At 39.2% G+C, this 25,547-nt stretch overlaps 1 protein-coding gene across 8 annotated transcripts in view; it reads left to right on the top strand.

Annotated features, from left to right (window-relative positions):
• Positions 1-23,817, top strand: part of MAST4 (microtubule associated serine/threonine kinase family member 4) — a 296,868-nt gene extending 273,051 nt beyond the window's left edge. For all 8 annotated transcript variants that reach the window (XM_032675468.1, XM_032675476.1, XM_032675472.1 and 5 more), the window contains 12 exons: positions 336-501; positions 3,297-3,398; positions 7,198-7,320; positions 7,568-7,680; positions 9,500-9,627; positions 9,730-9,962; positions 11,656-11,856; positions 13,116-13,345; positions 13,773-13,895; positions 15,705-15,841; positions 16,504-16,685; positions 17,539-23,817. In XM_032675468.1, coding sequence (XP_032531359.1) covers positions 336-501; positions 3,297-3,398; positions 7,198-7,320; positions 7,568-7,680; positions 9,500-9,627; positions 9,730-9,962; positions 11,656-11,856; positions 13,116-13,345; positions 13,773-13,895; positions 15,705-15,841; positions 16,504-16,685; positions 17,539-21,410 — 5,610 coding nt within the window. In that variant the 3' untranslated portion in view covers positions 21,411-23,817. The remainder of the gene's footprint in view (positions 1-335; positions 502-3,296; positions 3,399-7,197; positions 7,321-7,567; positions 7,681-9,499; positions 9,628-9,729; positions 9,963-11,655; positions 11,857-13,115; positions 13,346-13,772; positions 13,896-15,704; positions 15,842-16,503; positions 16,686-17,538) is intronic.
• Positions 23,818-25,547: the final 1,730 nt, after the last annotated feature.

Below are 25,547 nucleotides of genomic sequence, written 5' to 3' on the forward strand. Positions count from 1 at the left end.
CACTGTAGAAGTTCTGTTAAGATAAAACCGCCACAGCTTCCATGCAAAGATAAGGATATGTTGTAAGTTACATAAAATATTTGCTATGATGGGCTCCCATCTACAAAGCACAGACTGTTCTTTGCATCACAGATACACAAATGTTGATTATGATGCTTCTTACTATAGGTAAGTTGTTCTAAAAGCATTAGCTGTTATGCAAACTTAGCAGACTAAACCTGACAGAATTCCATTTTTCCATGTTTCCATATTAATTTACATTTAAAAAATTATAAATAATGTGACACAGCTGAGTTAGACTCATTTTACCGTCATGCTTGTTTTCTTTCTTTTAGGTCTGTGGTACACCTGAATACATAGCTCCTGAAGTGATACTGAGACAGGGTTATGGAAAACCAGTGGACTGGTGGGCTATGGGAATTATTCTTTATGAATTTCTTGTTGGATGTGTGCCATTCTTTGGAGATACACCAGAAGAGCTGTTTGGACAAGTAATCAGTGGTGAGGATAATCACAAAAAAAAATATGATTCAATTTCTGTTAATAGTAAATGTATTTACAACTTTACTGATAGACCAGGTTTTCAAGCTAGTTTTGCTCAAAAAATCTACCATTATTGTAATATTGTAAAACACAATTTGCTATCAAAGTAGTAAGAATAAATATGGATTAAAAGCCGAACTTACTATATATTGTTTCTAAGTACAGAAATTCAGTGATATATAATACAATGGTTAAGCTACACTGTTTGGAAAAGCAAAGCAGTATCAGTAAAAAAGTCGTGCTACTATGGCAGTAGTGATTTCAGTACTTGGTAAATAAATTGTAGCAGAGAAGAAACAGTTAAAATAAATTTGCATAAATGGGAAAATGCCTCATGGCACAAGGAAGAAATTAACAAATATGTAATAAACTCTAAAACAAATGTCTCCCGAATAATAAATAATGAGAAAGAGAAGGAAACAAACTCAGTTCACAGATTGTTAATGATTTCATTGGTGATTGTTGTAGTGTACTGTTATTTCTGTAGCAGCTGTTCTTCTTCGATTTAAAATTCAGTAACCTTTTAGATCTTAACCTGCAAACTGACCCTAAGTGTTATATGGCTTGTGACAAAACTGAATGATAATTAAACAGACTTGTTCACTATCCTACGCTGTTTCTATAAATTTCCCAGGTGCATAGATGTAGAGAGTCTCTGTTTATGACACAAGTTTAACAAAATGGCACCTCTGTTACTATTTCACAATCTGTTTTAATGGTCTGCTTAAAATGTCCAGAAGCTCAGAATGCACCTCTGTTTCCTTATTCTCTGAGAATGCAGCAAATCCCCTTTTGTACTTAAGGAGACACTGTCATCATCTTGCTTTCCTCCATCTCTGAAGTTGAAAGCCAGGCTTGTTTGTAAACTGTATTGAAGTGCCTGTAACCTCTTTATACAATATCCTAGCTGTTTGTGGATTTATAACCATGTTGTTTTCTGATGTGATATGCTGAGACCTGAGTGGCAAAAAGAGTGAACTATTTAATTAACACAAGGAGCAAATTATGTCTTTTTTCTGAATGCCTTGTGGCTGCAATACATATTCATGCTTTATTTCCCAAATCAGATTTAAACTGCAGTGGAAACTGTAGGCAGGAAAACATGGAAATAACCCATGTTTTTATTGCATTTCTGGACATATACACCTGTGTTTTTATCCTTATGCTGTCTGACTTGGAGAAGGGGAGGGAATAGTCTTAAAATTAATGACAAAAGTTGCACTTCAGACTTTATTTGGCTTGTGGCATTAATTTTACATTTTGTAAACCATATGTGTTACAATCTAGCTGATGCTTATGTAAATAACTTTATCTGTTTGAATGTGTCCATTTATCTTACAGAAATTATTTGTTGAAGTGTGTTTGTTAACCTGATCTATTTCCACTCACTCTCCAAGGCTGTTGATCAGCCTAGTTTCCTGTTCTGATGTTGACTTATAATTTTTTTCCTTTTTTTTTAGATATTCTTACTTACTGAAATAATTCTTAGTGTTTCTAGAGGAACTCTTGTTGGATAAGTTTCCTGTGCTAAAATAAATGATCCCTTTGTATTCAACTGTAAAAGCCGTGCTAAAGAACCCAAACTGTAGCCTAGACTTTTATTCCAGTTATTGTGGGCAAAATCTATATTCTACTTGAAATTCTATTTTAAAATCTTGCCACTGCCTTCTTTGTAGGTTGCCTTTCCTGCCCCCAGGTTTCCTCTCCCAAGGAAAGCTGTGGGAGGCCTCAGTGTAAACTTACATGCCAAAAGTGATAGGAGTTTAAAATATTGCTCCAGAAACAGATTACATTTCATGCCTTTTTCAGTTCTTTTCCTTAAACTCTGAAATACGAAGGTTAAACTTGTATGTAGCCTTTTATGATTATTTCTCCGGGTACGATTATTTTGAAGGAGAAGTCTAGATCATATGACAGCAAAATCCTTAACAACCTTCTGTATTTCCTGAGCTCCTAATTTTCTGTTTCTCTGTCGCCAAAATCCTTGTACCTTCCAAGAAACGTCTGCAGAGTTTTGTCTAAAACCTGAAATGTATTGCATTTGTGGAGGCAGCTTCTGCTAAAAGCCAACCAACTTTTCTGCTAAAAGCCAGCCAGCTTTTAGAAAGTTCGTGTTCATATGCAGGATATCCTGTCTTGATTGCATGATTTATGTCCAGCTTGCCATGAAGTGCAAAAGCCATAGTAGTATAAGAGTCAGTAGAGGAAGGTGGTTTTCCTTGGAAGTATGAGTCTCTTGAAGAAAAGTTCCATTGTTGTGTATGTCTCCAGAACAGAGTGATACCTGGACCCTTAGTCGTGGGAGTAATGACTTTAGTGAGTCTCCCAACATTATAGAAGAAATACAGATGTGACCAAGCAAGTGCTCGGTCAGGTCAGCAGTGTCCATCTTAACAACAGTTTCCATGGAACACAACTACAATTTAAACCATGATTGGGAGTGCAGGGAGAAGACTGTACAAGTTGTGCTAATATTTTGAAATAGTTTTCCATGAGCCAAGCATTCTTGTATTCTGTTGCTAAACACTGTTTTGGGTTAAAGGATACTTAAAAGGAAAATGGGAGCATAATATGTTTATGGAGTCTGTATAGAGAGTATAAGATTAGAAGTAATTGGTATCCAACAGAGTAACTTCAAAAAGTTACCTTAACTCTGCTTTGCTGCTAGGTGACGATGAGAGCTTTCACACAGTTTGTACTGAATGCTGGGATCAGACTTAAGCAATAACAAACAAGTTTCTGGGTTTTTTTAGATGAAATCAACTGGCCCGAAAAGGATGAAGCACCGCCTCCAGATGCCCAGGATCTGATTACCCTGCTGCTCAGGCAGAATCCTTTGGAAAGATTGGGAACAGGTTAGGAGGCACTAATTTTACATTGTTAATGTTCTAGAAATGGCTTCTGTATTCAGCACTGGGAGCTTTTGTTCATCTATTTGTTTTACTTGGGAAACCTCTGTCAAGATAAGCCGTATGACAACATGCCATTCTAACTAATGGTATTTTATAGATTCAGACTGGTAATATGAGCTTAACAGGATGATGACTGTCCATTTTTTTTTTTTTGCCTTCACAGACTTTACATGTGCTCATTCGCATTTACTCTTCTCTTAAGTTGATAAGTATAACAAATTTTTCAAAGCAGCCATTGGATGGGGTTTCTTCACTAATACAGTTAAATAACTAAACACAGAAATAGAGAAGGGGAATCAATACACAGCTTCATTTTTCAGAAGTATCTTAGCCTGGCAAATCAGTTCCTCCAGGTTTTAGGATGGGTGATGAGTACTCAAACTAGTTATTATCATTTATAAAGCACTAATACCTTGTATGAAGAAGAATAAAAACACAAATGTGAATGTTAAGAAGGTATTAGGACTAGTGAGCCTGCATAGGCTAATGAAAGAACTGTATGTTTATGTAATAGAGTTTATGTTTTTACTTGATGGAGCAGACTTATTTGGGAGTTTCTGTGCGAGGCAGTAATGAAGAATATTGCACATGATTTTCAAGTGATGTTGTATGGGAACTCTAGTCACTGACTGCCATCCTACTGGGCAAAGCACTAGGTAAACACAGCAGAAAAAAGCCTCCTACATAAAAGAACCCATAGAAAGGTATGAATACTGTATGCCATGAATATAAGTACATTGGGGATACTAAGGAAACCAAGTGGCAGGTTGAGTCAGCATGAGAGTACTTGGAAAATTGCTTGCAAAAACGAGTCCAGTGGTCAGACTGTGCTACCTATTTTTAGACCTCATTTAAAAAGAAACTTTAGGAATCAGTTCATAACGGGCCTTACCACAGCTGCGTGGGGGAAATGTGAGTATAACCCAGACTCTGAGTATTATTGACTTGATCCCAAATAACATATCTTCCTTTGGCTTCCTTTGGGATGTGGTGATGTGACTGAGATTAATGAACTGCATGTCCCTCCCTGAATGTCTGAGACCTATGTGAACAACCCTTAGGCTTCTCTGTAACTCATGGTCTGGAGTAAGTGGCATCTAGCAAAGTTTGTTGCGGTCTCTTGCCCCATGATGAACAAGTTAAGAGTGAGGAAAGTGTCCTGCCTCAGTGGATTCTCCACTTGCTGCTTTCCTCTCCTGCAGAGGGCACCACTGCCAAAGACAAAATGAAAATTCATAACTAGTTTTATTCCCTTGTCTGAAGTATATTGTTTCCAGGCATTGGTTCATTGCCAGGATGCTTTTTCCAGGTAAACACAATGTTAATTCAAGACTACCACCCTGTGAGAGGCTGGACCAGAACTGGATTGCAAATTCTCCCTCTGTTGCTAGAGCGGATTGAGAAAGTGAATTGACTAGAATGAGTTTGGTTTAACTACTGAAATGGTCAGTGCCACCACATGGAGCACCTCTGGTGCTCATTTAGGGACTGATGTCTTTGAAGTGTTTGGTCTTTGTAAGAGCTGGCAGTCTGAAGAAAGAAATCAAGCAGCCATTTCTTTGAAGCATGGGGTTTAGAAACTTCAGCAAAGTTGTGGGTTCTTTGTGTTAGAAGCAGCTCACAGAAATGGAGGCTGCAGTGGTTGGTCCCACAAGGGCACTGAAAAATAGCACAGTTTATCCCAGGTTCCATCATGCATTTCTATTTATTACATATTAGCAAGCTGCATAACACTTCATGAAAATTGTAATTGTTTATTTGCTCAGGAGACCTGAGTGGCATAGGCAAGTTGAAGGAAGAAAGATAGGTACTAGTTTTGAAGAAGGAAAATGACATTAAAAATACTTCTTTGGGTTTGGAATGTCTGATACCAATCAAGAATTATAAAATTCTGATGTAATATCCCATTATTGTGCTCAGAGAAATACTCACTCCTTAGCTAGTGACTTATGAGGAGATGTGATTTTGGTCTCCTTTGGGAAGATTTGGCTTCTGTGAATTTTTATCTGGTGCAATCAGAAGAGAACCCAACCTAGAAATCCTAACACTGACTTAGAAACCAGTCCTGGAGGTTTTACATTTTTTCTATGGCTTCCTCCTTGCTTGATGTTCAGAAGTACACGAGCTGTATCAATGTGCTGGATTGACCCTGGCTGCCCACCGGGTACCCACCAAGCTGCTCTGTCCCTGTCCTCCTCAGCTTGATGGGAGGAGAAAATACGCGAAGGCTCATGGGTTGAGATAAGGAAAGGGAGTTACTGTCATGAGCAAAGCTGACTAAACTCAGGGAAGTTAATTTATTGCCAATTAACAATGGAGTAGGATAATGAACAATAGGAACAAATCTAAAACCACCTTCCCTTCACCCCTCACTTCTACCCAGGCACACCTTCACTCCTTTGAGTGCTTTACTTCTCCCTCTGAGCAGAGCAAGAGACAGGAAATGGGGGTTGCTCTCTCTGCTGCTCCTTCCTTGGCATGCTTTTCCTGTGCTCCAGTGTGGGTCCCTTCTGTGGGGTGCAGTCCTTCAGGAAAAGACTGCTTCAGCATGGATTCCCCATGGGGTCACAAATCCTGCCAGCAAACTTGCTCCAGTGTGAGCTCCACAGGGCCACAGGTCCTGACAGGAGCCTGCTCCAGCAAGGGCTTTTGCATGGGATCACAGTCGCCTTTGGGCATCCACCTGCTCTGGTGTGGGGTCCTCCATGGGCTGCAGGGGCACAGCTGCCTCACCGTGGTCTTCACCACGGGCTGCACAGGAATCTGTACTCTCCAGCACCTGAAGCATCTCCTACCCTTCCTTGTGCACTGACCTTGATGTCTGCAGGGTTGTTCATCTTACCTGTTCTCACTCCTCCCTTCTGGCTGTTGTTGTGCAGCAGCCTTTCCCTTCTTGAATACATTATCCCAGATAATGCTGATTGGCTGGTGGTGGGTCAGTCTTGGAGCTTGCCGACATTGGCTCTGTTGGATGTAGAGGAACGTTCTGGCAGCTTCTCACAGAAGCCACCTCTGCAGCCCCCCCACTACCAAAACCATAAACCAAATACACGTAAACCAAATAAATTCAAGCTGGCAGCAGGTTTTGCTGCTGCAGGTTATTTGTTCAGTTTTTAGAATTAGATAGATGCTTATTAATGACATCATTTCCCATCGTCCCAGGACAAAATTTCCAGTATTCCATTGTGTTCTTATAATTGTTTTTTAACTTAAAACTGGTGTAATTGTTTAACACACATTACAACAAGCAGGCAGTAATCAATGAGAAGATAAATGATAAGATACTTCCTATGGAATTGTGTATTACTGCCATAAAACACTAAAAGGGTCTCTAGGTCAGCAATAATATTTATATTGAGCAACTATTAAGAATAATTCTGCATTATTTTATAACTTGTGCTTACTAACCTAGTGCACATATTTATATTTTTATAACTACTACTACGTTTGATGATTCTGACTAATGTGTGATTGACAGAAATATCCAGAAAAAATGAAAATGTTAGAAGGGGGAAAATGATAAAACAGTGCCACCGTTAAAGAAACAGCCACAACGAAACAGGGACAGGGAGGATCTCAGACAGGTGTAGGGTATTCAAATGGAGATGGGTAGTAGATGTTCATGCATACTGCGATGACAATGCCTTTCCATGATTATTTGCGTTACTGGCCTGGGGTTTGGTTCAGTTAATGTCAGAGGATTTGATATGGGTTGCTCAGTGTTTTTCTCTGGTTCCCCCAGGTGGTGCATATGAAGTAAAGCAGCATCAGTTCTTCAGAAGCCTTGACTGGAATAGTTTGCTGAGGCAGAAGGCAGAATTTATTCCACAGTTGGAGTCTGAAGATGACACAAGTTATTTTGACAGTAGGTGTTTCATGGTATTAAAAAAAGGTGATGAATGCCATGTTTACATAATCACTATCTTTACAGACTCTTGATTACTGCTTTTAAAAGCCCCTTTATCAGAATCACTGGCAACTTGCAGTTTCACTGGTGGATTGACATTTCAGCAGAAATAATCTTAAGAATAAAATTAGACTCTGATGTAATATTTAAGCTTGGTATCTATTCTTCCTGATAAATTCAGATATTTTATTTCCCTTGTCTGTAGCTCGTTCTGAGAAATATCACCATATGGAAACAGAAGAAGAAGATGATACCAATGATGAAGATTTTAATTTGGAGATAAGACAGTTTTCCTCATGTTCACACAGATTTTCGAAAGTAAGTAAAAATTCTGTAATCTTAGTATATATTGTGTACATAAACATTTTTCAACTTTCCCAGAGTTTGGAAATTATAAATATACAAGAGGTGAATAGGGCATTTTTTTTCGAGAAACGGTGAAGTTAACTGAAATTGGGCAAGAATACAATGAGTAACAGTAAATCAAAACATGGGAAGATTCTGTAAGAAAGTTAATTCTTGAATCTTTAAGATACTAATGGAAAATCATATAAATATGATAATATATTCTGTAGAAAATTCATGATGGCCTAACAGAAAAATTAGGGGAAGTGTTTTGTTAAATGCTAATACGTGTTCTTTACATTGGTTTTCCTGTACATAGTTTTCATGTTGCTCCAGTTGTGCCCTAGGTATCTTGCAGATGCTAGCATAACAAAGATTACAGTGTTACCCTATAGTAGCTATTAATTTAATGACATTAGACTGAAGGAGAAAAGCAAAGTGGTGCTTGGCATGTGTTTTGGTCAAGGAGAATTGTGGATTTGAGGGAGTGATTTGAGTGCTCTGAATTGAAGATAAAACTGCAGTAGAGGTGAGAGCTACTTGTTGCCGGTCAGGGCACACTAGTAGTAGCAGAGGGACCATGCTCAGGAAATACAGTGAAGAATAGATTGACAGGAAATAATGGAAGTGGAATACCTAATGAGTGAACTTTTAATCTTAGCATAGCATCCAGCAGTGATTTTCAAAAGCCTTCTATTTCAAAAGTTTCTTTAATCTATTTTAGGAGCTGTTTAAAGGTATTTGGAGTGTCTGTATTTGTATCTTATTTGTCTTGGGTTATGCTTTAATAAATTGGTGGATTTTATGCTGTCTATGTTCTGTCTGTGATAGCATGGAAGAGCACAGATAGGAATTGTGGTTATGTTCATTCTGTGTAAACTCCATAAATTGACTTGGTAGTATGTTTCAAATTCAGATACTGGAAAATGATTTTGTCTCTTTGGAGACATCTCTCTTAGATGAGAGGCAGTGGACACAGACTGAGAGACGGGAAGTTCTGTCTGAAGACAAAGAAACATTTCTTTACTTGGTGGAGTCTCTGTCCTTGGAGATCTTCAAAAGCTTCTTAACATATTCCTTAGTAACCAGGTGTAGGTGACCCTGCTTGTGCAGAGGGGTTGGACAACATGACTTAAAGAGGTCCCTTCCAGCGTTGTTCTGTGGTTCTGGGAACTTCTGTCCTTCTGAAGGCTCTGTTACACAGTAATTGTTTGATTGGTTAATCTTATGTCATTGCACCTCTACACGTATCTCTCAGACTGTGTGCTGTTTGTCAGCGAAGCAAATAACAGGCTTCCAGTGATCAGAGTTCATTTTAATAAAGCATGTATTTATTCTTAAATTCAAGTACATTTGGATTGTTTTTTCTGCTTTCCCCACCTGACTGGTAGATACTAAGACAGTTTCTTGGACATTAGGGCTTTTTGATCTTGCTTGGCTTTACAGTTGTGAATTAATGTGCATTAATCCTGTGACTGAGAATGACCAAGGCTGTGGATTTTGTTTGTACTGTTTTGGTTCACACTGTGAAATGAGGAGCAAACTGATTAATTCATGAGAACAGGCTGTATTTGTGTATTCATATATGAGGAACCAAGACAGCAAAATAGGAAGGCATTTTAAGACCATAAACTCCTGGAAATTTAAAAAGGTTCAAGAAGCTTGAACTCTGCACTCTGAAATACTGTATAAGCATTTAGAATCATGGAATCATAGATCCTGCATATCTTTTTTTGTATCAAATTTATGTCAGTGATTAATTGATTTTTGTGGGGTTTTTTGTCTATAATAGGTTTTTAGTAGTATAGATCGAGTCACTCAAACACAAGGTGAAGATAAGGAAGATGCAGGAGACAAAACAAAAAATGTAACATTGCCTTCTGTGGAATCTTTAAGCTGGAGTTCAGAATATTCTGAAATGTAAGTAGGAGGAGGTGCTGGAATGGGTCTACATCCTGCTTGCCAGGTAGCAGGCCTCCTCATCTCGGTAACTGCATGAGAGTTTGCTTGTTTTTAATGCAGACAACAAATATCTACATCCATCTCGTCTGAGACTGAGAGTAGCCGGCAGCAACACAGTTCAGGTCTGCTTCCAAAGTTGTCTATATCAGCTGAGAGAGTACAGGATGATTCCACCAGCTCAGTGGGACTCCGGGAGGACCAGGAAAAGTCTGCATTTGTGAACGATGAAATAGTGCAAGATGAACCCGAAGTAACCACTCCAGCAAGTACAATCAGCAGCTCCACGCTATCAGGTAATTGACAGTGGGTCTCTTGACTGATTACACGAGAAACAGTAACAGACTTTCTTTGTTTGGCAGTAGCATTCATCAGAACTGTTTTTAAAAAAAGTTTTAAAAAACAGGGATCTGGTTTGAGCTAAGGCTTGAGCTTATAAAATCCCATATGAAAATATGGGAAAGTTTCAGCGTTTTTGGAAACTACATCATTTGGTGTCCCTCCTCTGACTCGAGGGTTGCTAGGCAAGTGAACAAAACAGTGGCTTGACCATAGAGCCTGTGCAGGATTCTTTTGTGAAGAAAAGGACTCTTTAGCACTTAAAGCACTATATTTGTATCTTTCCTCACTGAAGTTTGTGATCTTTGGTCATCATGGAGTATGCCACATTGCTATTTTCTAACATGCGGTGCTACACCACTGTGTGTGGTATTAAGATATCTCAATGATGTACACCTTTCAGAACTTGGCAGAGTTTTCTGTGACTTGTGGAAGTCACTTTTGTCATTACAAATCTGGGAAGGAGTGTTGCAAACCATTCCCTGCTTAATTATTTTATTTGCTTTATGCATCCCTCACCCTGCTCAAGTATTTGCTTGCATTTCAGTAGGCTCCAGGACCTTAGTGTCTTATCTACACATCTGCCTCTCTTCAGCTTATTTCTCTTTTGTACCTTACTGAGTTTTTTTTCAAGATACACCTTTCTGTTCCCATATTCCTAATTTCCCATGTAGTCCGTATTCTCCTTCCCCTTCCTTCTTTCTGTTTCTGGAGAAGAAAATTTCCTCAGGCTCATCCATTTCCTTCCCTCATCTAAAACCTTGACCTTGATTGTACAGTGTCCCAAGTCTTGCTTACTATCCCTCTACACCATGTTATGGTGTTGACATTAGCACAGAGTTGCAGTGGTGACTCAGACCGTGTGATCCTTTTTTCACTTGTCAGTTACACTTGAGAGTAATTTCATTTTGCTGTGGTCCTTTTGCTAATGGATATTCAGTGACCTTAAAGGAATACTAGGAACTGTTGCTATGTCTTTAAACAGCTGACATATATGTGGTGCATGTTGATAAGGTCATACAGACTTTCTGTGACAAGTTTGAGTTTTTGATGAAAACCTGTGCAAGTTGTTCACAAGCAACAAGGCCTTTATTTTTACTGTTTGAAATGTTGTGATCCTTCTTCTGTTCCCTGTTGTGGGAGTTCGTTACCTATGATAGACTAAGACCAATGTGGTTGTAATACTGAGTTTAGTGGTGCTTGGTATGTTTCTCCTTGTGATAGAAAACCACCCATATAATAAAAGCAAAAGTTAATAATTAAAAAAAATTGCACTTAATATTTTAATTATTTTAGAAAATTTGTTAGGGTGATAGCAACATATGTAGAATTGTAGCCTTTTCTTTACTTTAGAAGGAGTTTACATGAAAAATAAATGTATGATTAAGTTCTCTGAGTGCTTCATCTTGAAATAGAAGACTTGCTTAAGCTTTTTTTGTCTTATTTTACTTTAATCAGTAACTACATAAACCTGTTGCTTCAATACATTCTGTTAAACTGTGTGCTTCTGTAAGTCTGGAAGAATTACTTAGATTTCTGTAATGTAGTTCTATGAATTTGTTAACAGAAAAATTTGTATCCCACAATTGTACCATTCCCCCTTCTTGCCCCCCAGTTTTCCCTCAATTTGTTTATCCCTACTTCGTACAGTTGGCAGTTTCTCAGAACACTTAGATCAAATAAATGGAAGAAGTGAGACTGTGGACAGTGCGGATAACTCTTCAAAGCCGGCTGGTGAAGCTGCATCTCATATTGCTCGTCAGCGATTGGGAAGCACAGAGAAAAAGAAGATCTCTGGAAAAGTCACGAAGTCCCTTTCTGCAAGTGCTTTGTCCCTCATGATCCCAGGAGGTAGAGATAAATACTTTTGGTCAAAATATTATGACATACACAATATTATGGTGGTTTATGATACAAACGCAAGATTTTGGGGAGTCCAGAATGGATTCTGTGTCACACATTTTTGTTTCTCTTATTCACTTGCATGACTAGATGGTGCAGCCTTGTCAGCAAGTTACAGTGGTCACATTACAGCTAAGGGGCCTTCTCTGACAGGCAGAAATGTAACTTAGTGGTGACTACTTTGTTTGACTGTGTGCATGGACAGCAGGATGCGACTTCAGTCCTTGGTCCATTCAACAGCAGGGTTGTAGCTTAAGTTTTAACTAGCTCTCTGTGTATAACTCCAGTAATGGATGTTTGTTACAGCAGTGCATTCAGGATCACTAGTTCTCTCTTATCCCGCATAAGAAAAGCTGATAAGCAGGAGAGCAGTATCACAAGAACAGAAATAGCATGTAGGCTTCTACATGTACTGTGTTGACTTAGATGAAGTGCTCAAAATTCGGAACCAGAAATAATGCCATAAGTAAGTGGGAGTATAACAGTAGTATTGAGTGTTTTCACATGAAGCAAAGGTGCTTTATTTTTTCATGGTTCAGAATTAAAGTCCAAACTTCCCAAATGGGTACAAGTGTATTCACATTTGCACAAAGATGAGCACATAGTGCATTTATAACAATAAAATAAAATTAACTTGTAATTGCTACTGTTGTTGCAAGAAACTCTTGTGGTCTTACATGATGTAGCAGAATGTAGAAATGGAGGCTTGGTACAAGAGTTGAATTACTGTCCTAGGTACCACGTACATACTGTGGTTTAATTGCAGTAGTCTTTATCTGTATCTGTATGTAGCTGAAATGAAGAAAACAGCTAGCTAGAAAACAGCTAACTTATGGTTTTGAGTGTACTCACAGTAACATTTGCTACCAAACTCTGCTTTTCTTTTCATTAACATTTGTTAGGAAAAGGCTGAGAATTGTTCTTACAAACTTAGCAATGAGTCTGTTTCCTGTCCAAAAGGAAAAAGCAGTCTACATGTAGCAAGTAAACCTTGCATTAAAAAATACAGTTTACACTACAGGGAAAAAAATTCAGTTCTAATATCTGGTTGTTGGTTAAACTTCTCATTCACTAATATGCACACCAGGGGAGGAGGAGAAGTTGTTTATACAAAGAAAATGACATATTTTGACACAAAAGTGTCATGAAACTAAGCAAACTTTGTATGTACTCAGAATGTACTCTAAGAGGCAGATTTTTTCTTACAGATATGTTTGGTGTTTCTCCTTTGGGAAGTCCTATGTCTCCTCATTCCTTATCATCGGATCTGTCATCGTCCCGCGATTCATCTCCCAGCCGTGATTCATCAATTGCTTCTGCAAGTCCTCATCAACCGATTGTAATTCACAGTTCAGGGAAAAAGTATGGCTTCACCATCCGAGCCATCAGGGTTTACGTGGGTGACAGCGATATCTACACTGTGCACCATATTGTTTGGGTAAGATAATAGTTTGGTTTTTTGACAATACACAACCACAGAAAACTGTAATGGTTTATTCACTTTTTTTTGGTACCCGTGACATCTGTTTGTTTACAATTACTGTGTAAATCATTATATGCCAAGCAATTTTCCACCCCTTCTTATCATGCCTGAAAACTGCCCTGCTGTACAGAGCTTCCTTAACACCAGTAGCAACAAACAGTGTTTCAGTGAGCTTTGAAACCATTCCATCCCCATCTAAATTTTGAGTAAGTAGTTGATGGTGGATATATTTTTCTTCTTTTCTTCTTTTATATAACTTAGCAAGTTTCTTCATTGCAACTAGTTTTATAGAAAAGAGTTCATTAAACAAAGTCTGCTCTTGAAGGTATAAAGGTTAAAGGGAGTTTATTTTCTGTATATTCTCTTCGTCTTGGTTTTTCAGAATGTGGAAGAAGGAGGTGCGGCTTACCAGGCAGGTTTAAAAGCTGGAGACCTGATTACTCATATCAATGGAGAGCCGGTGCACGGTCTTGTTCATACTGAAGTTATTGAGTTGTTGTTAAAGGTAACTCTTGGACAACTGGGATACAAAGTGATTGCTGTTTTCACCAATGATTGAGGAGTTACATTTGTTTCCTTGAGATTAGTTACTAGATTTTATGGTTGTTGGAAGTACAAACTCTAATCTGCTATTACCACAGATCTGGAGAAAGGTCAATTATTTTCATATATCCTGCTATGATATATAAAAATATATCTCTGAATATATGAAATATATGAAAATATTTCTCTGCCACAGCCTGGCACTGATTCTGCAATAGCTGAAGTAAATTCGAGGCAGTGACACAAAGAGATGTCTGTCTTTCATAAAACTTAACGTTTTCAAGGACTTGCTTCAATGCCTACATGTTCATCAGGTAATTCAGGCTTCTGATAATTATGATACTTATCATTTTGCATTTTAAAGCAAAATCAGTGAGAAAAAATAAAAATAAAGAATATGAAATATTTCGTTGCCTCATATATATATATATATATATATGAGACAATATATATAGATGTCTGACATATATATGAGACATATATGTATGTATCTGACAGAGCTTCTTTGATTAATAAAATTCTCATCCTGCAGCTGAACTTTTATGAATAATCTGTCACATTTTTCTCTTGTGGAGAGGTCTATCGTATTGGAAAATTATATTTTTTTCCCTTGAAAAAAAAAAAACCCTTCAACTTTTCTTAATGAACTTTTCTTAACTGAGTAGTGTCTTAGCTTTTCTCTGTAGCTTATAGATACAGCTCATGCTGTAGCTTTTCAGCATAGGCTAATGTAGGTCAGAAATACTTTAGACAGCTGTATATTTACTTCCTATATTATTAACAATTGATGGTGTAACATGCATGTCAAAGGGAGTACCTAGTTGTAAAAGAAGTCAGAAAAAGCACTGGAAGGCAGTGAAGGAATAGGGAAATATAAAGAGCTGAGGAAAGACGCAAAATATACTTTTCCTGAAGTCTTTATTTTCTTTCTTGGAAACTAGCAGGAACTTCCAGGTTTTGCAAAAAGTGTAGGAGAAAATTCTGTGAATTCAGGCCCTTAGGTATGCAGTTGTTTTCTGTGTGAGATACAGAAAAAGACACAACAATCCTACTCACTACTTACAAGAGTTAAACTCAAAACAAGAGATCGTTGTTTATCCAAATGGGCTGTATCATAAATTAATTTAGGTTATTGAAATTTCTTTGAAAAGAAGTTCACTGTAGTGGTTTGCAGTGCTGAGCAGGAGGTATCGATTATTGAAACATAAAATCAGCAGAAAATACCTATCTTATTTATTGAGTAATCCATTTGAGCAATCAGTGCTAAAAAGCTTAGCTTAATTATATTTGTTATCTCTTTTGAACAAGATAAAAGGATGGTTTGGGATTGACAATGAAGATTTTATTTTTCTCCTCTATTTCATCATTGTAACTGTTGGTATCCTGAGACGTGAACGGCCAGTGAATGGACCACTGCACAGTTACGGCTGTTCTTTGTAGGGTTGTTTCTGTAGAAGCTTTCGTCTTGAAAATTACGGTCTTGGTCAATCCTTGGTCTCCTTCTGTCCAGCTAAAATTATGGGAATTTCTCCTTGTTCTGAAGCTGGAATGGAGGAGATTAGGAAATATGGCAAAATTTGAGAACTTCCCAATCATCATTTATTTGACGTGCCCGGCATTGTTTGCATAGGGTTCCCTGCACTAATAGCTCTTACTCTGATGCTGGAGTTCTTTTTGCATTCACGTTTGTGGCGTAGATTCAATTCAAGGCCAAGTTGTCTTGTGTTAGACATATTCCTCACACTTAAAGCATCTTCCTTTATTTTGACAGAGTGGTAACAAAGTCTCTGTAATGACAACTCCTTTTGAAAACACTTCCATCAAGACAGGACCTGCCAGGCGAAACAGCTACAGGAGCCGAATGGTCAGACGCAGTAAGAAGACCAAGAAGAAGGAGAGTTTAGAGAGGTGAGTAATCCTTTGCTTTCATAGTGAATGCAGGTACATAACAATACATTTAAAATATGAAGTTAATGCAGTTTTCTGTCTTTTCTTCAACATAGGTTTATCTTCTTCTCTGAGATTCTGTGGCCTTCTAATCTTGTTTTGCCTAAACTAGATCTGCTAAAATAACCTCTAAAAATTTTGCATGGTACATATATAGACATGGAGGAGAAAGTGAATAACTGAAATTACATCTTAATTTGGTTCATCTTTTTGTACTTATTTAATTAAACTTCGTAGTGCTAAGTTTTTGAACATTTTTAGTTGGATGATAAGTTTAGGTGTACTTTGTAAATAAATACTTTATAGATATTCCTTCAGTTTTGGTGGGTTTCTAAATTATGAAAATGAAAATTTATACTCGTAAGGAGCTAATTGTTCTTCTGAAAAACTGTAAGTAAATTTTAGTGTGAATAGATTTAGTTACAGTATCTATCCCACCTGTTAGCAAATCAGAATGTTTTCTGAACTTCATACTCCGCGGTGTGGTTTGCTTTCATATAAAGGTAGATTTAATATTTTCATAATAGGAGAGGGAACCAAGAGCTTGCAAGAGTTTTTCCTGTAGTAATAGTATCTTCTGTGCATCTTAACTTACAATTAATGCTGTGCTTTTTTCACACAAGGAGAAGATCTCTCTTTAAAAAGCTGGCAAAGCAGCCCTCGCCTCTTCTTCATACCAGCAGAAGTTTTTCTTGCCTGAACCGATCCCTTTCGTCTGGGGAGAGTTTGCCTGGGTCTCCAACCCACAGCTTGTCTCCTAGATCTCCTACCCCAAGCTACCGTTCCACTCCTGATTTTCCATCAGGTGAGTGTGGAGGAGTGGAGGGCAGAGGAAAAGGACTTTAAGGGTACTGTACTTTCTGTGATCAGATCAGATACACTCTGCTGAAAGTAGTCAGCTCTGGCAAGCATGATCATTGAACAGCTGGTTTCTGTCTAGAATAGGGAAAGAAAAACATTCCTGATGCAAAATCAAAGGTGTTTTTATGATACAGAAGCACATAAAAGGAATTGTCTGTTCAAAGTTTGTCCCAGCATTTAAATCTCAGTCCAGTGGCTGTAAACTGAATAACAAACAAACAATCCCATTTTGCAGCAAATGGGGGAATCTTGCCTAGGAGAGGCTAACTGATAAAAGGGTGAAACTGAGGGAAGTTGCTGCATAATGGAACTAGCATGGAAACTCATGAAGGCAGATTATTGCTGAAAAGATTGTCTGAGTGCTGAAATATGCATTTTTCTGGCTCTTAGGAGCCTGCCCCTTTTTCCTATTTTACTTCTATCACGATTGAAGTGTGTACTAGAAGTTGACTGCTGTCGTACAATCCCTTGGCAAAGGTAAATAATCTGGAAAGCTTTGATCATTGCTTTGAAGTGGCAGAAAGCATTAGCTGTTCTATTTAAGTAGAAGGAAGAGATAACTGAAAGGGGATGATGGAAGAGGGGAAAAGGGAGAAATAGCAACATAATTAGAATGATGCGGGGTTTGGAGCCCAGCCACTTAAAACCCTGCAGATTTTGTAACAGTGTGGCAGGAGATGGAATAGGACTTTTTTTCTGTTTCTCATTGAACATTTAGACAGAAGATTGAAATTAGAAGATTGAAAAGGTCTTCCTGTTCTTATGTTTGCTTGTTTGGGGATTTTGTTCTTTTGTAGGTACTAATTCTTCCCAGAGTAGCTCCCCTAGTTCAAGTGCTCCCAATTCTCCAGCTGGTTCAGGACACATAAGACCCAGCACCCTTCATGGCTTGGGTCCAAAGCTTGGAGGGCAAAGATACAGATCAGGAAGACGCAAATCAGCTGGCAGCATTCCCCTCTCTCCTCTTGCACGAACACCTTCTCCGACACCCCAGCCAACATCTCCTCAGCGATCTCCATCACCATTGCTGGGACATTCTCTTGGAAATACAAAAATAGCTCAGTCTTTTCCTAGCAAAATGCACTCACCTCCAACTATTGTAAGACATATTGTCAGGCCAAAGAGTGCAGAGCCACCAAGATCTCCACTGTTAAAGAGAGTCCAGTCTGAAGAGAAACTTGCACCCTCTTACGGCAGTGATAAGAAACACTTATGTTCACGAAAACACAGTCTGGAAGTGACCCAGGAAGAAGTGAATAAAGAATTATCTCAAAGGGAAGTAACTCTTCAGAGCTTGGAGGAGAATGTATGTGATGTGCCATCACTCACACGAGTCAGGCCTGCAGAGCAGGGCTGCTTGAAACGACCCATCTCCCGAAAACTAGGTAGACAAGAATCCATTGATGAGCTAGACAGAGAGAAGCTGAAGGTCAAGGTAGTAATGAAAAAACAAGATTTTGCTGAAAAAGCAAATGCTGCTATACATGAACCCAGCCATGAACCAGAAAGTGCCAATACCTTAAGACTGGAAGAAAAAGAAAAAAAAACATTCCAAAAGGTATTAGAAAGATCAAATCAGTTTGAAACAAAAATTGTTGCTTTGGAGACCCAGTCAGCTGGTGCCATACTCAAAGACACCCTTCAAAAGAATGCAAACTTGATATCAAATGATGGTGTTGCTTTAGATGCACAGATGTTGTGTCATGGCCCTCCCCCTAATGAACTCAGTCATATTTCTTATGACTTCAAAAGAATTTCTCCTCCATGTGCACTGCAGGATGTGTTACCTCAGTCCTCTGACAGGATGCTAAGTGGAAAGGGAGAAAACACAGATAAAATTGTACCAACAAAAGAATTTGCCAAATTTGAAAGATTAGATGGTAAACTTGCAAATATTGATTATCTCAGAAAAAAAATGTCCATTGAAGAAAAAGATGACAGTGTCTGTCCAGTGCTAAAACCCAAGTTGACATCTAATGTTCACGAATGCCTTCAACTTACTACAGGCAGACCCATGAACATACAGCAGGACTCCACTGTATTTGCAGATAGTAGAGCATTTATTGGCAGTGCACATGCTGCCCAGATTAACTCAGTTTCTTTTGTTCCTCTCAAGACCTTGAGTGCCCGAGCAGACGTGAGTGTGGAAAAATCAGCCCTTATTTCCACTGATGCTCCTGTCAGAAAAAGTCCATCAGAATATAAACTTGATGGGAGGTCTGTTTCCTGTCTGAAGCCAATAGAAGGCACGCTAGACATTGCGTTGCTTTCTGGGCCACAGGCTTCAAAGACTGAACTGCCTTTGTGTGTGCTGCCAGAAGGACAGAGCACCAGCAGTGACGGGGAATCTTCTAAACCCCTCGTGCCACAAGGGAGTGGTGGGAAGGCAGAAATGGTCTGTCAGAAAGAGCAGTTGTTAAGCTACTCAAAATCTGGCAAAGTCAACATAGCAGAGCCTCAGGTTCTGCACACAGGCAAGGGTTCTCCAAATCCACCAGTCATCCCTGTGGCTGCAGAAGCAGTGACAGAGAAAAAGGTTTCTAGTCCAGCTACTAAAGGCAGTATTTCTGTTATTGAAGCTGTTCAAAAGAAAGATACCTCCCCTTCAAAACAGAAGGACAATTCAATGGAGGCAAAGTCTTGTGTTACTCAAAGTGAGAGTGTTAAAACTACTCAAACGTACTCCAAACTTTCTGCTGTCCAAAGCACTCCTGAAAAAGCTGTAGTAAAAGAGAAACAAATACAAAAGGACTTGCCTACCAAACAGCCCGTAGCCCGGAGAGGTTGTGAGCCTATCCCTGCAAAGGTGGAAGTGATCAGGGAATCATCTGTGAAGGTATCTACCTCAGATGTCCTCATAACAAGCTACTCCAAAAGCAATGAAAAAAGTTGTGCTGAATTTGCCGTTCCACCTCAGATGCAAGGAAGAATGCAGTCAGCTGCCCCCAAGGCACAACCTAAGGATGGCAGAGAATCACTGAAACAGCTAGGAAAAGATGACAGCAGTGTTGTTAAAAGTTTTGTGGAAAGGGACATAATCAAGCAGAAAGTTGAATGCAAGAAGATTACCTCAGAGTCAAAGAGTGAAGCTCTTGTATCCAAATGGCCTGTGCAGCCCTCAAGAGATTGCGATAATAAAACTGAGAAGTCTGCACCAGTTTCCTCTGTGCAGAAGGACAATGCCAAAGATTTAGGAAAGAAAGATCATAAACCACTCGCTGATACCAGGCTTCAAACTGCTGAGAGAGAACAGTCCAGCCAAGTTCTTCGGCAGCAACTTAACACTTCAGGCTCACCTACTGTGAAAGACACAATAAGCAGACACTGCACTGTAGAAGTTCATGTAGGTGTTCAAGAACACGTGAAACCTGCTGCCACCTGTGTGGAAAGCAGCACTAATAAACACAGGCTAGCCTCTGATACAAGTTCCTCTAAGTCTAAGTCCTTGGATAAACAGACATTGTCACAAAAACCATGCATTCCAACCATAAAAGAAAAAGAAACTGTTACTCAGTTGTCTGCCAGCTCCCGGAAGGATGGGAAACATGCCAGTAAAAATGTGCTAGATCACCTTCCTTCTGTTCCAGGCTCTTCAAGAAGAATGACCAGTGAAAATGTGGAGACTGAAAGGCCTGTGAGTTTGGGTCATGGTTCAGTCACCACCCTCCAAATGAGCAGCACCACCCCTGACACCAAACCCAAATCCTCTGCTGTGGGCCCGTTACCAGCAGGCCTAGAGAGTTCTAAGCAAAGGCAAGAACCAGCAGGCTTGGGGGAATCTGCTGATCAAAAACAACTTCACTTCAGTGAAAAACAAACCACATCTCCAAAATTTTCCACTGTGAAAGACTGTCTCTTGTGGAACAAAGAGGCAGACAGAAATCCCAGTAATGAAATGATCTCTGCAGACAAAAGACCCGAAGGAAAAATATGCACTGACGCACTTTACGTTCAGCTTGACAGTGGGAAAGTAGAGCCCACCCTTTGTCTTTCAAACTGTGATGCCAGAGGGAAAGGAGCAGAAAAAGTGACCACAAGTAGCAAAAGCTCTCAAGATATAAAAGGGAAGGGACAAGTTAATCAGAAACAGCCAGAGGATGCAAACAAGCAGACTGCAATAAAACATTTGTCTGCTGCCAGCGGGCAGAGTTCTTATCGTGTGTCTACAATACCAGGAAAGCCGCTGACTTGTTCATCCAATTTCTCTGAGTGTAGGCAAGAAGTATCTGTTTTGTCTTCAGCCAAGAGTGATGCAATTTCAGCAAAGGTTAAAGCAGGCTCACCTGAGCTTCCTGCAACTTGCAAGGAACTAAATAAGAAAAGCACCTCTTCCACAGGGAGCAGTAAGGCAGAAATGGCTAAAAGTGTTTCATTGATGGCCTTGCACAGTGCCACTGTTGTAGCAGAAGCCCACCGCCCTACTTCAAACCTTGTGGGGAAACCTGGAAGTCAAGAAAAGCCTCTTTTTGTTAACACTGTGGATGTAAAAGGAAAAGACACCATTCTGGCTCAGCAGTCTGCTTCAAGAAAACAGAATGTAGGTAAAGATTTATCCAGGTCAGCAGCCACACCTGACCGCCCTAGTGCACTTTCAGACGACAAAGACTCAGCTCGGCAGCGTCGAGGAAAGGAAGCTTTGCGGAGCAACGCTCACAAAAAATCCTGTTAACTGTAAGACCCAGCAAGTGTGAATTCAACACTAGCTGAAACAATTTCAATATGTCGTACTGCCTTTAAACCAGCACTGTGTCGTGTGTTTGTGCTGCAAAGTTGTCATTGAAGAAACAATACAAGGGGATATGTAAAGAGAGGACTTTTTTCAAAATGCCTTTCCAATTGAAACCGGTAAAACTGTTACCATATAGTATTTGTACAAAAATACCTTTACAGCCAAGAGCTGTTGAAGAAAATATTTCCTCTGTAAATACTTAGCGATGTGTTTGGGGGTTGAATGTAGCATATATACTTCGCTGCTGGTTGCGTTGTTTCCTCTTTCCCTTTTTGAGATAGTTGCTTAGCCACTTATTTGCCATACTGAAATATGAAAACAAATTATTAAAACTCAGACCTGGCATGGACATGCTCAAGTATTGGTCTGACTGGAGAAAAAGAAAACCAGGCCACATTTTTACTTACTAAAAATCCTAGATAGAAGTTAAAAAAAATACTAGTACAGAATAAATATGGTGACCTATTGTGAGTTTTTACATGTATTTTTAATAATTTGATTTTGATAGTACTGTACCTGGCTGACTGCTTCACCAGATCTAACACAAGACATAACTGCATCTCCCTACTGCACAAAGCCTGATTAGAGTAGGTGTCCTTAAAGCTATGGGAAGACCACTTAATTATCAGGGCATCCCAGCAAGAGTTGTGTTCTGTGGTGAAATGGTGGTTCTTGTCTATTGGGAGTGTGTTCTGTGACCTTCACCTCAGACAAGGCTCTAACTCTCTGAAGCACATGCCACGTGCTCAGTTTTTGCTGCAATCCTCTCAAGTTCCTTGAGCTTTTTTAAATTCAGGCCCTTACAGTGTGAGGCACAAGTATAAGCACATGACTGGTAGTACTAGTATGTTCATCCCTGTTTTTAATACATTTAGAGAATATATATTATGGCATATAGGTCTGCATAGTTAGTGTCATAATGCTATAGCTCTTTTCTATTTTATGACAAGGTAAAAAGGAAAAAAAGCAGTTTCAGTAGTTTCAGTATCATATCTTCAAAAAAATTTAGCGTATCTGATACATTTTAATACATAGCTGGGGCCTTATGTTGTAGACTTAACTTGCTGTTTTTAGCAAGTAACTCTGGGTTTCAGATTCATTTCTAAATGCATTAAGTAGCTCCATACATTTCATAACATAATCTTTTTATTTGTATGCAAAAAAGTTAAATACTGTAATTTCAAAAGAAGCATTTTGTAACAGGAACCCATTGGAGCTATTTGGTGCTAGAATGTTACTGTCTTTTTACTTTTGCTAAGCCTTATTTAAATTTTGTATACTGTGGAACATGTAGACTTTGTTAGTGTGGAGGTATTTGGTTTGTTTCGAGAGATGAAAGGTAAAGTTTGAAACATGTACAGAAGCACTACAAAATGCCCTTGCAGTAGCATGGGTTTTAATAATTGGGGATCAATAGAATGGTTGTTTTGCTTATTTCTGTTTTCTGTAACCACAGTAGAGTTAGGCCCCTACTTTTACACCAATGCTTACGGTTTGTCTTTCCGTCTCAAAAGCTAGAAAATTGTTCGTAAAAGCACAGTGTAATCTTGACTTGGAGACTTGTGTGACAATAGTGTGCAGAATTCATTTCCCTCTGCTGAAAACTTTATTGAGTTGGCTTACAGCAAAACTGTCAGGAAAAGCCAATATCACAAACAACTTCTGATCTTTCATGTGGCACTAGAACATTCATACTGCCTTTCATGCATTCACAGAGGAGCTGGTGAGCAATGGATAATAATTTTTGAGAAGTTTAAAAAGAAAATGGTCTCAACATTTACAGTTCATCTGTGCTTTGGCAGTTACTGCAAATGAATGCTAATGCACTTCAAAATAACATTTCTGTCTGGAAGGTATTTCCTAGTTTACAGTCTCTGCATTTTTTAACAATCCTCTTGTTTCCTTTAAAGCACATCTAGCTTTTGTTTACAGTATACCTTTATGTATATTTTGTATAGTTCATTATCACTTCTGACAAATAAGTTCTTTGCATTTTGGAAGTGTAACAGTGCATAAGCTTGTGTTTATGTAGTACCTGTTTGTTGATGTTTACTTTACCAGTGAGCTGTTAAGAGATCCTCCTGCCTGTGTTCTTCTTGGTCAGTCTTAGTGTGATTGTAGATCTGATGTGTTCTTTTGTAGACTTCCTGCAGTAGAGTTCTCAGCTTACCAAAAAAAAAAAGAAAAGAAAAAAAAAAAAAAAGAAAAAATTGTTAGGGTCTGTGCAATAAAGTGTTTGCAGTCTTATTTTCTCTAAGAAACTCTTTATGGATGTCATAATTGTTATATATTGAACACAATTATTTATACTTATGCAGTTGCATAACATTGAAATAAAAATTCAGCATGAAACACTGTTGTGTTAGCATTTTTCCTTGAACTGCTCTCACTGCTGTAATTTAAGGCACATCTCTGCTCTACTCAGAGGCAGGCAGTTTTTTTTTCCTTTGGGGCCAACTCAGTGCACCCCTTAAGGTACATGCTGGCAGAGGGTATTGCACGAGGAAATGCAGTTTGGTCTGGGAACAGAGGTCTGCATTGCTGAGTGTTTGGTCTCAGGCTAGAACCACTGCTTGGCCTTTGGATTGGTAGGTATGGTATGATGATGGACAACAGATCTTTAGTAGCTAACAAGGGCAGTAGGTTGTAATGTGACATATAAATCCTTCCTCCAGAACATACGTTGTCATTACTATAGGAGCAGTATTAATTAAAATACACATCTCTTTACTGTTCTGCTGCTGGTAACTCTGCGTAGCTGCCCAGCATGTGGGAATTTGTGTTCACGTTTTATTATTACGTTGTTTTCTCTGTATTTTTCTTCTGTACAAAACTAAGTGCAGCAGTGTTACAGCATCACTTTTGCAGCTTCACTCCCTGTTTGAAACAAATAGGTGAGGGGAAGCTGCAGATCACTCCCACTTTTCCAATTTGCTCCAGGCCACTGGCAGATAGTCTTGCAAAACTGCTGCACTGATGGGTGATGGGTTGAGGAAGGAAGAGCAGGATCCAGCAGCTGAGGGAAAGGAAATTACAAGAGTTGAGGGTTGGCTAAGTTTCAGGCCTCCCTGGCTGTACACAACAGCCATCACCTCTGCCTGGGGAGGCACAGAACCCTGCATGCTCTGTGAGCCTCCATAGTGTTCAGGGCCAGAGGAAAGGGGTGGTATATGGAGTTTGCATTAATGAAGAAGTCAGGAGAGGCAGGTTATCAGTATTGTATGTGGCACAGCCTGTCATCCTCACTTTGACTGTGGTAAGAAAAGACGGCACCTTATTGGAGATGGGAACGCTTTCATGGTCTGCCAGGGAAACGTGAGCTCCCTTCCTCAGCACTGAACTCCCAGTTTGCTAAGCCCCCTTAGGCTTATTGTAGTCTTACACAGTCTGTAAGGCTTAGCAGGGATGTCTAGCTTGGATTTGGATCAAAACTCAGGTGGTAGCTAAGAAAGAATAGATCACAGGACAGGAAGATATTGGAGCATGGATGGATGCATGTCCCTCTTCATGCCTTGGGTTAGCAACAGTTTTTCTTTCCACTGACTGTATAGTGTAGTAGTTGATGAGAACTGACCAGCTCAATCTCCCAGATATCTACCAAGGATGCATTTGAATGAACTGAGGGTAGAAATCACAGAATGGTTTGGGCTGGAAGGGATGTTAAAGATCATCAAGATCATCTAGTTCTAAATGCCCTGCCATGGGCAGGAAGTGACGCTAAAACTATGGTTCAAACTGCAAAAAGTTGGGAGCATCAGGAAGAGTGGAGAAGACTGCAGAGTAAGCAAACAGTAACAATGCAGTTGTTGTGTTCTGGTACATGGCAAGCCCTACCAAATGCAGGTATGAATTATGTACAGGAGGAAGAGGATGTCCAAGGGATTTGGTGGAGAAGAATGTTGTCTTCTACTGGGAGAGAAGAATTTCTATCAGTTTTGTCAGATGAGGGAGGTATGGTGTAGAGTGTTTGGGAAGGGATCTTGACTGCTCTTTTTCCAGCTACAGACAAGACTAGTGAATGAGAGAAAGTTCTTAAAAGATGTACTATTAACATCAGGGTGTGTTTTTTAAGTCAAC

This window comes from Chiroxiphia lanceolata, chromosome Z (genome assembly GCF_009829145.1).
Source record: "Chiroxiphia lanceolata isolate bChiLan1 chromosome Z, bChiLan1.pri, whole genome shotgun sequence".
In the NCBI taxonomy this organism is placed as follows: Eukaryota; Metazoa; Chordata; class Aves; order Passeriformes; family Pipridae; genus Chiroxiphia; species Chiroxiphia lanceolata.